Raw genomic sequence first — 12,427 nt, 5'->3', positions numbered from 1 at the left:
AACGAGGGCAAGTTCTGATCGTGGCAATATCAGGAAGCGAATGCAGGTTCATGTTCACCATTTACTACTACATACTATTACTACATACTAGCGAAGGGCTGCTTTTTAAAAAAAAAAAAAAAAACTGAATATTTTTATTTGAAGATAAAAACAAAATAATATTTCTGTTCTGCGTACTGTCTCCAGTTCTGTGTATTTAATTCTTGTTTGTGATTTTCTTTTTTCGTCCTATTCAATGCAAAATAACGCATTGAAATCGAAAACGGCTACACAGAAAAATGAATAATTTTGTCTCGATCAAGCATTCTGTCTGATGACCGGCTTCCTGTTTTGCTAGCCGAAGGCGCCGTAACCTTTGGCACCCATACTGAGAACACCTCTGGTTTGGTTTTCAGAGAACTCCGATCGCCGCGCCTTCAACCGGCGCAGGTGATGGTGCGAGGCGTCCGCTGAAGTGCTTGCTTTTACCCGCAGTAAAGCTGATAATTTACACATTCCCTGTTCACTCCCGGTAGACAGCGGCACAGATGGTGCGCAAGTTGTAATTCAAAAGCTTTTACTGTGGGTTCAGGCCAGCCTGGTCACTGCCAGTGACCATCATAAGTAAATCTCGCCAGAATTTTTGCAGGTTTTTCGGTTCGACATCGACAACCTTTAAAATCCCCAAGTCCCTTGTTCTTCATTCAGATCAATCTCCTTTTCTTAAATGGAAAGTTTATTTGGGAATATGCAAAGTTTAACCCTCTTGTCTGGATTCAAGCAAGTACTACTTTCCCATTTCAGCACTTGGTTTCACTTTGTGTCCTTGTTTAGTCTGTCAGCTTGGCTTGTTACCCATGAGCCTTTTCAGGAAGCATTTTCTGAGCCCTACTCTCTTTTCTTTATTATTATTCTCTCACAGCTGGAGCGAAAGCCATCGTCTGCGACCAGTGTGGTGCTCAGTTTCCGAAGGAGGATGATCTTGAAGCACACAGGCAGGTCCACACAGGTGAGATCCTCATGAAGCATCTAGACAGACACGGGAACAGCTGAGAAATCGACTTGGGGGAAACTCCAAGGTGCTTGGGAAGCTGTACTTTGATTTAATGTTTTTAAATTTAGTTTCTTTTTAATTCAATTTCATGATACTTTGTTCGATTTGCCTTAGCTTTCAAGCTGAAATCTTCTCAGATCCCCAGTGCTATCAGGAGGTTTAGGACATTAACAATCACAGGGTTCACACTCGATCTGGAATGTTCCGTGGGTTGGTGGGGGGGGGGGGGGTTGTAGGGGGGACAGGTGACACGGCGGTATCCATCCGCGCGTCATGGCAAATATAATGAGCACGCGGCCAAATGGCAGGAATGTGCCAGTTGTGTCTATCAGCTCATAAAGCTTTAAAAGAAATACCGCTTGAGTCGTGATGAGCCCCAGGGAACACATCCAACCCCCCCTGCCATGTTTGTCAGGGCATCTACTATGATGATGACGTGTGAAAAGCAGAGGACCGAAACAGACATTTCAAATACGTGATGACCATCAGTACTATGTTGCATGTGTAAAGCTGGCAATCTATATTCGCGTTTGAGTTATGATCAGCAGGTGGGCTGCAACTCGGGTACAGGCTGTCTATACGAGCAAAGTTGGGGGGGGGGCTACACAGAAGCTTTGTAGTTATCTGCCCCCCACCCCCCCACCCACCCATGAATGATCTCCACTTGGACAGGTTAATTTGCCCTCCGCTTGTTGCCCCGACAAAGCTGCCGCTTGGGGGGGTGGCCCGGAGCATCCTCTCCGTCACATTGAGTCGCCGGGCCCCTCACTGAAAGGGGGCCCCTCTGCCGGGGGGGGGGGGGGTTAAGTGGGGCTAATAATCCCAGAGCGGCACCAATGGAAAACGAGGCTAAATTTAGAGCCGGAGCCCAGAAGCAGGGAAAAGAAGGGGCAGTGAGATTTGTCTTCCTGCCAGGGATTTAAAGAGTGGTGCCCCCCCCCCCCCACCTCCCCGCAGCTATCAGGCTCTCATTTTAAAATGTACTGTAAGGCACGGCTAGCTCAATGCACCTGCCCTGACCACCATCACCCTATCCCGGTATGCTCACCCATATGCTTAGCCCTTCTGCGTACGTCGAGACAGGCCATCACCGCGTTGTCAATGTGATCGTGAGTGAAAGAGGTTCTTTTTTTTGGGAGGGGGGGTCAGATTTATCCTATCCCCCACCCCATCCTGGTTTCCCAAGAGCCACTTTGTTTATTGTCCGGACATCTCCGGCGAGCCTTAGCAAGAGCCCAGCCAGCCTGCGGAGATACCCCAAGACAGTCGTCATCAGTCTCCCTGCGACTGAGTGAGTGGGGGTGGGGTGGATGCTCTATTTTCCGACTGACCTCTTCGTTATTGTGGTGTCGCGCCAAGGAGCGCCCCCCGGTGCATTAGAGGAGCACGGAAAAGCAATTTAGCCTTTACAGGCCAGTAAGAAACACGGCATAAGTGTCGAGTGGAAAGCTGCCCTAGTGTGTGAGCCTTTCTGTGCGTGATGTAATAATGAGCAGCCCAATCCTTTGCTGTTTATCGCTGGGGTCTGGCTTCACTGTGGCTGCGGTTCTGCTAATCTGTCGTAAATCTGGAGTTTCTTAAATGTTTCAAAATTCAGAATTAGATTATTAAAAGTGTCACTGTGTCCCAGAGCAGAGTAAATTGCATAAATGACAGAAGGCTGGGTTCCTGGCGATGCACATTACAGATTGCGGGTCGCACTGTCTTTGAGCTGCTCCCAGGACAGCCATTTTCATGCTCGTCTAAGCACCACTCCCAACCCCCCCCCCCCCCCCCCCTCCTAATTGGCTGTGTCACTGCTGATGGCCATCCGCGATCCGGCCCGCGTTCTGAGATCGCTGCGTTTCGGGTCAGAGGTGGGCGGGCGCGCATGCATTCCCAAATACAGATAATGAACTGTTAATTGCACCAATTAAGCCGGGGAAACGTGTCGGAACGTGGGCCAGGCGGTCCGTGGGTCCTTCAGGAACCGAGTCTGACACCCATGATTTACAGAGCTCACAGGTTTGGCGACAAGCAGACCTGTGTTCAAGGCGGGGGGGGGGGGGGGGGGGGGGATGTTTATGTTAGCGAGCAGGTTTTATCCAGCCCTCGGGGCCGTGGTTACTTTCTCCGCCCAGGTTGCTAAGCAGCCCCCTCAGATTGCTTCCAGGTCAACCATGGATGCTTAGCCCAGGAGCTGCCTGGGTCAGGCCTAGTTTCTCCCTCTGTCTCTCTCTCCCTCTCTGTCTCGCTCAGAGCAGAGGTAAAACATATGGGGCATTTATTAGTGGCCATCAGCCGGCTGCTTGTTTTTCTGCTGAGCAGGATCCACTGAGTAATACTTGGGAGAGAAGAAAGGAAATATTCCGAGTGATTTTGTTGGGAGGCTGGCTGGGGTGGGAATGCTGATCATATGTGGCAGGGGTGTGACTCTGGGTGCCGCAGATGGTATTAATGCTTAATGTCCGGCAGCACGGACATGCCGTTTCTGCTGACCAGAACCAGAATATCACATCCCCCCCCCCTCCATCTCCCAGGGGCGTAAACATTCAGACCTCGGATTTCGAGTTGGCACCATGTCCGCCACGTGGTGGGGTGGGAGTAGGCGTTTGGAGGGAGAGGGGTGGCTGTGCAGCTCTGGGTGTTTCCCGTTCTGCTGATATCGAACGGTATTTTTCCCGTCGCACAGTAAAACCAGCCCCTGAATTTCTCCGGAGGTAAATACAGGCGAAGAGACTGTGAATTTGTCGCGGCTCTCCCTGCCTGGCCAGAGGAGGAATTGGGACACACAAGTTAGAGCATAACAAGTGCACTCATTAAGACTCCCTTAAGGCACCAAGGGGACAGGTCTCATGCTGAAACCCTGGAGGTGTTTTTGTAAACGGTCGCTGGGGTTTAACCAAACGCGGCACTCTAGCTGCCACGGCGTGTGTCTGTGTGCTGTGTATATGTAAGTACGCATGACGTCCACTCAGTGGATTTCTGCCTTATCATCGCTGCTGGTGCAGGATGTCCTCAGATGACAGTGTTTTGGCACCGAGTCAGACTTCTGTCTGAGTTATGCGGAGACCTCACTGGGCTGGTATTTTATTCTTTATTTTTTTGATGCAGTGACATCGGAGAAATTAGCTGCTCCTCTGGCTGTGCATTCTCAGCTTCTAGAAAAGGACCTGTAGAGGGCTGCACAACTTTGTCACCCTTGCTGGGGTGCATACCCAACCTGCAGCACACATTTACAACCTGAGCCGCGGAGATGACAAACACCCCACCTAGCGAGGGGCTCGGGACTCGTGGAGCCAGAGTGAAATTCAACCTTGTTTTCGGGGGATTGGGGGGGGGTGTTGGTGAGGGGTGCCCAGTATCCTCCAGTGCCAGGTCTGTGAGAGAGAGAAAAACATCATGCGCTGTTTACATCCTGCCACAGTGCTGCCATAGACACGACTTGACCTACTTTTAAAGGGCCGGCGCGCATAAGGAGGCCCAGAATCTTCCGTGGGCCGTTTCGTGGGGTTCGAGTGGGAGCGATCGAATGGGCCGCTGAATGCTCCGACTGTATGCATCTCACTCGCAGACTTGGCTCTTTGAGAGGGATATACTGCAGGCCAAGACACAGCCATGAGCAGAGAGAGAGAGAGAGAGACGCGCTCACACACACATAAACAGCGAAGGTAATGTGATACTTGTTTTTGAAGGCCAGTTTTATGTCCTCTGACTCAGCCGACGAGTCATGACCACGCGGGATCTGCGTTCTCTGAGTGCATCAGTAGCGGCCTGCCTCCCAGAGACAGGAGGATGTACTGTGGCTCAGAAGTCCTGCTGAAAAAAACCGTGTTTAGTCAGAGAGGAACATTGTGGAGGTGAAGGCTGGTGTTGAGCTAACTGGAAAGATCACGAGAAAGGAAAAGACCTTGCCCAAAACCGGACTCAGTGCTCTGATGTACTAAGAAAGTAAGTCCGGCCCCATATAATCTTTGTCCTGGGGGGTAAGAGGAGTGGGAACAGTAGGAGAACTCTAGTTACGGTCCCGAAGCCAGGCCAGGGCGACGGTAAGCGATCTGCCCCGTTCGCGGACGGAACCCTTTTCATCACAGAGAAAAGAGCCAAAAGCAAATCCTGGAATAATAAACGTGCCCCCCCCCCCCCAACTCTTCTACTGCCCTCCTCTCCCCTTTATGTAAGCCCTCTGCTTCGGGGTGGGGTTGTTTTTTGGGCTTGGGGGGGTATGCAAAACATTTGGGAGGCTGAACAGCGGATTTGCTCGGTGGGAACACCGCATGACTCCGGAGAACTGGGCCGCAGAGTAAACAGTCTCTTTCACAAGCCAGAAATAGTTTTGACGAAGCCAGGGGGAGTGGTGGGGGGGTGGGACGGCACTGGTCACATCGGACTGTTGGAGCCCAGGGGCTGCGCTGCTACTGCTCCACGTCTGGATTTAAGAAGTATCTGCAGTATTGGAGAGGGTGACCTTATGAGATTTAACCTGAAAATGGTGCCTCACCTGCATGTCCTTTTACCACGGTGTGACCGTGTGTGCTGATCTGGGGATTTTCAACTTATCTTAAACTACTGGGCCTCCAAAATGAAAATAAACCAGCTATGGACCCCCTGCGCCCTATGGGGGGGCTTTAATGTCTCTTTACAAGGAGCAGCTTCTTGAATATTTTTCTCTCCAAATTGGGGGGGGCTTGGTATGCCGTAAAACGGATACCATGATTTTAGTTGGCATAAAAAAAATTACGCTTATAATTTTTTTCCAACCCCAAAAGTACATTGATGAGATTATTTTGGACACATCACCTATCCTTTCCGCTCCGGCTGGCTCAGACATACTGCCTCAGAGGCGTAAAGCCAGAGCGTAGGAGCCCCGTCCGCCGTTACACACTGCCGCTAAGTATGTCGGCAGGCATCTGACCTGTCTGCGTGTGACGAGGAGTTTCCCCAGTGACCGCAGTGACCACACCGTACTGCGTCGCTCTCGGAATCGGGGAGAGAAATGGCTGAGAAACAGGCAGCCCTGCTCATCTTCGGCGGAATCGGTGGTAATATAATTCTTAGCTATGGTTTAAATAATGTAGGAAGAACAGCAATAAAGAAAATCCTCTTTAAGCTCCTCGGGAACAGGCAATAAGACACCCTTTCTGTCCAATATTCAGGCTTTTTATATGATTCTATGAAACGACGGCGAGCGTGTTTGCAGAGGCTGCTTAATCTCAGGTGTTTAAACGGTGATTAGCATGGCTGCAGGTGGTCGCCATCTCTCCACCGCCCCCCCCCCCCCCCCCCACGTGAATTATTGAAGATGCCAGCTCGGCCTTTCCGTGGTATTGCCCACGTGCCGGACCTCTGGCACTAGCCGTCGAGTAAGTAGTGCGGATGGTGGTGGGGCGTGGGCATGCCGGGTAGGGGAGGGGACCGCCAACGTGTCGTCTTAGTCGCCAGGGCAATTTGGCAAGGCGGGCAAAAGGGTTGCGGGAACATGGTTGGAGCGGAGTGTCGGGCTTCCGGCTTGGCCCATCTACACCGGCGCCTGCTGGTGGACGCTGCTGGCAGCGCGCTGAGAGGTCACTTAAAAACCAAGTGGCATGACTGGGCAACATGTGGGGCAATAATGTCTTTGGTCCTTTATCGAGAGGCAGTTTATGGGGTCATTTTTAGGGATACTATGTACATTTCTTATGACTTAATATGTTTATTCTTTAAAATAATTAGTTTAAAGGAAATACGTACGGTTTTAAATTAAAAAAAGCAGCACTTCATAAATGAAGAATTCTACTGAAGACCTTTTCATAGAAAGGCCGAGTGCAGCACAAAGCGGGATGGTGATTTTTAAATACTCGCTCCATTCTCATAAAAATTCCAATAAACACTTAGTCTGTCATCTCCATAAAGGCGTATTCAAACAGTGGCCAGTGTCCTTCCTCATCTGAAAATTTCTGGAAATCCGGAAGCGAAACATTACGAGACGGCGCCCAACAAAGGAATTGGACTGCTTTGTGGTAGAATCGCTGCTGTGATGGTTGAATCGAGTTGAGGGTTAGCACTTTCCGGACGCCGAAACCCTAGCATACAGTGAACGAGCGCTGTTAGGGTATACTGTATGTAGTCTTTAAATGAAGACCTGCGAACAGGCTGTTTCCCCTCCCCCAATCCACAACTCTGTTTCACCTACAGTAACGACAAACAATCTCAGTAACTAAGAGCCAGCTCTCCTTTTACTGACCGCTTGGTAGGTGGTGCAGTTCCATGCTTTGAAGTTGAGACCCCCACTGTTCCTACTGAAATGGCTGAAATATTCCACTCGCTCCTGTCCATTCCTTAGCATCTAGTCCAGCGCCCACCACCCCTGGTTCTACATTTTGCCGTCCTGCTCTACTCATCCTCTTGCTTTGTCCGGGTGGCTTTAAATTGCTTAAATTGACAAACACACAAGCCTTCCTCTCCCCTCGCCATTTCTATCACTTAACATAGACCCACACAGGACCCTCTGTTTCCTCCCGGACTGGATAGACTCTAAGGGGCCGGAGTGTCGATCAGCAATGGAATTAAATCAGGCACTAGCTAGTCTGCCTTCTTTTCTGATAATTTTTTAGATGCTGTTTAAATGGGTCCGCAGACGCGGCGACTGTCAGCCTTCTGAGAAATATCAGAATAGACTAACCAGGATTATGTCTGGAACGTTCCAGTGGCATCCATTTCCACGGGGTGCTCTCCCTTATTGATTCTTTAGGTCATTAATTGCGTTGGGAATGAGGTCCTCTTCGGACTCCCCTAGTCCGTCTGGAGCACTTAACGTAGTTCGGTGCCCAGTCACTTGTCTGTTTTATGATTGCGGCCGAAATGGATGCATTTACAGCAGTCTACTTCGGCGGAGAGGCATCACCAGCTTTTTCAGGTGGTGGGGGGTGGGGGGAGGGGGGGCAAATCTGACCACAGATTATGAAATCAAAATCTACTTGGCAAAGACAGCCAGCAGGAAGAAGTGGTGGGGGGGTAGGCTGGTTCTTAGAGTAAGTTTCTACAGGGTCCATTGTGCGGATGACAGTAGTACATTTCCTGGGGACAGAGTTGTTTTGTGGGCGGATTACAGACTCCCGTAGGTCACTGCAATTCATGCACTGCGAAGGAGCCAGCGGGGACTTTAGAGCGGGGGATGCGGAATTCCCTCTGGAATGTGTTGTCCTATCCTTGGCATTGTGTCCTGTGCCATCCATCCTGTGTCAGACACGCATTAGAGGCCTGGATGGAAACCTCCTGAGAGGGGCCATGCCTCCCAGAGCTGTCTGTCATCCCCAGAGGGGTAAACAGGGCTCTGAAAGTCCCTCCTCTGTGAAAACCTGTCCTTAAAATTATTCCTGTAGTGCAGTGTTTCCCAATCCAGTCCTCAGGGACTCACAGATACTCCACATTTTTGCTCCTGCTGAGAGATGGGAGGGAACAGAAATGTGGACTGTCTGACAGGCAGCTGGGAGGGAGCAAAAACGTGGACTGTCTGTGGGTCCCCGAGGACCGGATCGGGAAACAGTGCTGTAGTGCACTGAGCCTCAAGGAGACAAAAGGTGAGGATGAAGAGATTCACATGAGGTTGAGGAGAGTATCTACACCAGTGTTTTTCAACCCGATCATTGTCTCCGGACGGAGGGGACCGAAGGAAAATATTGTCTCTAATTAGATCTGACTTGTTTGACTTCATCTTTAAAAAGGACCCCTTATAATACATAGACTGCAAAGCTTTTGTTGAATTTACAGTGCTAACCCTTGTTTCTGTATGGCCTAGGAATCTATTTGTTTCTATAAAAGAATGTGGGGGGGTTGCAGTTACTTAATTGTGAACTCAGGGATTAGTGTGAACACTTATAACCTTTCACCCCAAACAAAGGCGTGATCACATGTGGTTGCTTAGTGACATGATTTTCACCGCCGATTTAATGGAATCGCTGGGCTGGATCGGTCTTGATGTGCTCTTTCAGCAGCCGTGTTGAATTATTGCACATGATGTCCCGTACCAAAAGAGTACGAATATAACTGTCCAAAATAAATCGATCATTTACAAACAAGCACATCCTTAGAAAAACCACCCAGGATATTTTTTAAGCCTATTTAGCATACAATAACTAAATTGTTTGCAATTGTAACTGACAAAGGAAAGTGCTTTGGATGACAGTAAATTCATTTTGGAAATGCACATGTTTTTTTTTTCCCTTTGGATAAAATTTGGAAAGGTTTACGCAATTTCTGCTGCTCCACGGGCTGCGTGGCAGCTGCAGTTACTGGCCAGCGGAAAGGGGTCGTCCGCCCTCTGCTTGGGTCGGTCAGATTGACTTCCCATAACTTAAAACTGAGTTTTCGGCTCAGAGCTTCTCAGACCTCTATTTCCAGGGCAACTGGCATTGAGACTGAGCGGTCAGTCAGATTAGGACAGGGGGCTATGAGCACATGCAAACCCCAATACCACCACTACCATCATCATCATCGACATCATCTTATCCCATGAATTAGGAAAAGCCTTTGGATGATGAGTGGATGGATAGATGGGTGAATATTATTATTATTATTATTATTATTGTCCTTCTGTTTTCCAGTACTGTTAGATTGTCACGATTTGGTCTCTGGCACCTAATTTCATCAGGTTATAATAATGATTAGAATATGGTTGAACCTCCCTAAGTAACCTAAACACGTCTGGCTATTATTTTTATCTAGGTGCTCAATGCTTCCTGTACTTTCCTTCCTATTCTCCGCACGCTTGTAGGCCCCTGTAATTTCATTGTGTGCATCTAGGGGCTGACAGCTGAAACAACCCGATATTGAAGTGGGTGTGTGGGTGTGTGTGTGTGCAGGTTTGTATTTACCGCGTTGTGGGTAAGACCAGTTTTCAGGTCCCCCAAATATACAAATAAAAACAAAAAATGTAAAAAAAAATTTGAACACAATCAAAAAGCTAAAATAGCCAAAAGTCTGGAGTTTTGTTTGGTGATTTATGGGTAAAGTTAGGTCTGCGTAAGGGTTAGGGTTATGGCCATAGAAGGTAATGGAGAGTCCCCACAATGACAGGAGTATATGAATTGTGTTTATATGTATGCATGTGTGCATGCTTGGGTCCGTGTGCGTGTGTCAGGAAAGCCGAAATACTTTTCTATCTGCAGCTATCCATCCGAATCTGGTCTGGATGAGGAGCTTCATCTCTGTCCTTCTGTTGCTCCACACCAAATATCATCATCCATGTGCCGAGGCTCAGCGAAGCCCTCGATCACCCAGGTGATGTGGGCACGCCACCTGGTAGCCGCTTCCCCCCCGGCACCAGCCACGCCAACTCTGCTTAGTTCTCCCCAAAAAAAAAAGGGAACATGGGAGGGTGATGGTGGGGGGGGGGGGGAATTGCATCCCTCTGAGAAAAGTCCAGGTTCTCTCAGTGGCAGATAATGACTGGAAGAGTTGTGAACTCAGGTGGGACCCATTACGGCGAGGACTGCCACCCTTATCAGTTAATAGCGGGCTTCCAAGGAACCCGGATTGTTTTCTTAGACGGCACCTGGTCACTCGCGGGTCAGGAGGAACTGGGGGGAAGCACTGCAGAAAGATAAGCTATCGTATAGGCACGCATCTTTAGATAATATATTAATGGTAGGTCGGGCGGGGCCTAGAAGTTAATATTTCTCCTCCTGACTGATCAGGGTTTCCCCATGCAGTCGGCGTGAGGGACAGAGATGTTTGCACAGGTGTCCTGACAGCCTTGCTTGACTGTTAGGGGCCACAGGCCAAATGAGGACAATCCCGAGCAAATTAAATTGAATGTTTTTATCAGAAATGTACGTGTCCATAATTTGAAGCTGTGCCTGCTTTTTGGACGTTGGTCTTCCAGCCTTGGCTCGTTAGAGGAGTAGAGTCAGAATGGGTGCGGGACCTTGGGTCTGTGTGTGTGTGTTTTTCGGTGGATCCTTATTGTTGAGGTGCCGGATGAAAGCAAGTCGTACGGGTGTCCACACTGCCCCATGGACCCACGCACGCAAAAAAAAAAAAAATCCTCTGGAATGCTTAAGAGCAGCTCCCCCACCACCCCCCGAGCAGGCCGGTGTCCGTTTACAGTGGCCCGCTTGGAGCGCAGTCCATGCAGGCGCTGACCGGCCAGGCTGGAATGTGATTGATTATGTGGTGTTTATGTCATTGAGGACCTTTCAGCAGCTCAGGGGTCAAGAGGTCACTTTAACTGCAAATCCGCTTCCTTTTGTACAGTGAGGACCCGTAGCGGGGGCGCACAAAAACGCCTTTTTCTCTTTAGCCTGGGAAAAATGGGGGAGGGGGGCACACATCAATTAATACCACTTTTTTTTACCCACCCCCCCCCGTTCCCCTACCCCTCCCTTACTCCCCTGAAAGAGCACGCTCATCTTTGCAGGCGAAACTTTAATTAAACGTGAAAACGGAGGTAAATGTGGAAGAGCGCAATACACAGGCAAAGGAGTCAACAGGAAATTAATGTTTCTGTTAACTCTTCCGATTGGGGGGGTTATGTTTACAAAAACAGCTTAACAAACAAAAAGAGAGTTTAAAAAAAAAAACTAAGTTTGCAGCAAATACCAATGGATGCAAAAAGATCTGAAATATGATAAATTTGTTTCATACAGCCCAACTTATTGCACTTAAACTCCTCGAATTACATCATAATTGCTCATTAAACCACTGGTGATTCCCGACGAGTTAAATTGAATCTGAAGTAAACCCCGTTTTGACAATTTTTAAGTGGAATTCTGGTGAAAGCGCCGAAAGGTATTTTATTTTTGTTTTTTTGTGCTAAAAACTGCTTCTTTAAACTGTGTAAATGAAAGGCTTTAACACGCACCGAGTTAAACTGCCATTTGAGATTTTTGCCTTCGCGACGCGTAGGTGATGGTGCTATTCGGAAAATGTACCAATCTTTGCCCTCGAGGGCACAGTGTTTGTGGTCATAGGACCCGGATTAGACTTTAACTCCAGGGAAGTTCCTAGGGCAGGGTCAGAGGTCATCTGTCTTACTTAGCAGTTTTTTCCCTCCCTTTCTTTACGTTTTCACTCACCTTCCCCCCTTTTATTCCATAGCGCTGCGCTCTGACCTTGCTAAGCCCACTATACTCCATGTCACCATTTTCAGGGACTTTCGACCTAGAAAATTAAGGTATCGGCTCGCGTACGTGTGACATACACGATGTGACACGTCCTCTGTCGTTTCCGTGTGCGTGCGTGTGTGTGTGTGTCTGTGCGTGCGCGTGTGTGTGTGTCTGTGCGTGTGTGTCTGTGTGTGCGTGTGTATGTCTTTGCGTGTGTATGTCTTTGCGTGCGTGCGTGTGTGTCTGTGCGTGTCTGTGCGTGCGTGTGTGTGTCTGCGTGTCTGTGCGTGCGTGTGTGTGTGTCTGTGCGTGTCTGTGCGTGCGTGTGTGT

General features: G+C 49.0%; 1 protein-coding gene across 6 annotated transcripts in view; it reads left to right on the top strand.

Moving 5' to 3' along the window:
* zbtb16a (zinc finger and BTB domain containing 16a) overlaps window positions 1-12,427 on the top strand; it is a 91,471-nt gene that overhangs the window by 56,621 nt on the left and 22,423 nt on the right. For all 6 annotated transcript variants that reach the window (XM_048982699.1, XM_048982694.1, XM_048982695.1 and 3 more), the window contains exon 4: window positions 902-988. In XM_048982699.1, coding sequence (XP_048838656.1) covers window positions 902-988 — 87 coding nt within the window. The remainder of the gene's footprint in view (window positions 1-901; window positions 989-12,427) is intronic.

Source organism: Brienomyrus brachyistius, chromosome 18, assembly GCF_023856365.1.
Source record: "Brienomyrus brachyistius isolate T26 chromosome 18, BBRACH_0.4, whole genome shotgun sequence".
Classification (NCBI taxonomy): domain Eukaryota; kingdom Metazoa; phylum Chordata; class Actinopteri; order Osteoglossiformes; family Mormyridae; genus Brienomyrus; species Brienomyrus brachyistius.
This window is presented reverse-complemented; position numbering and strand designations above follow the sequence as displayed.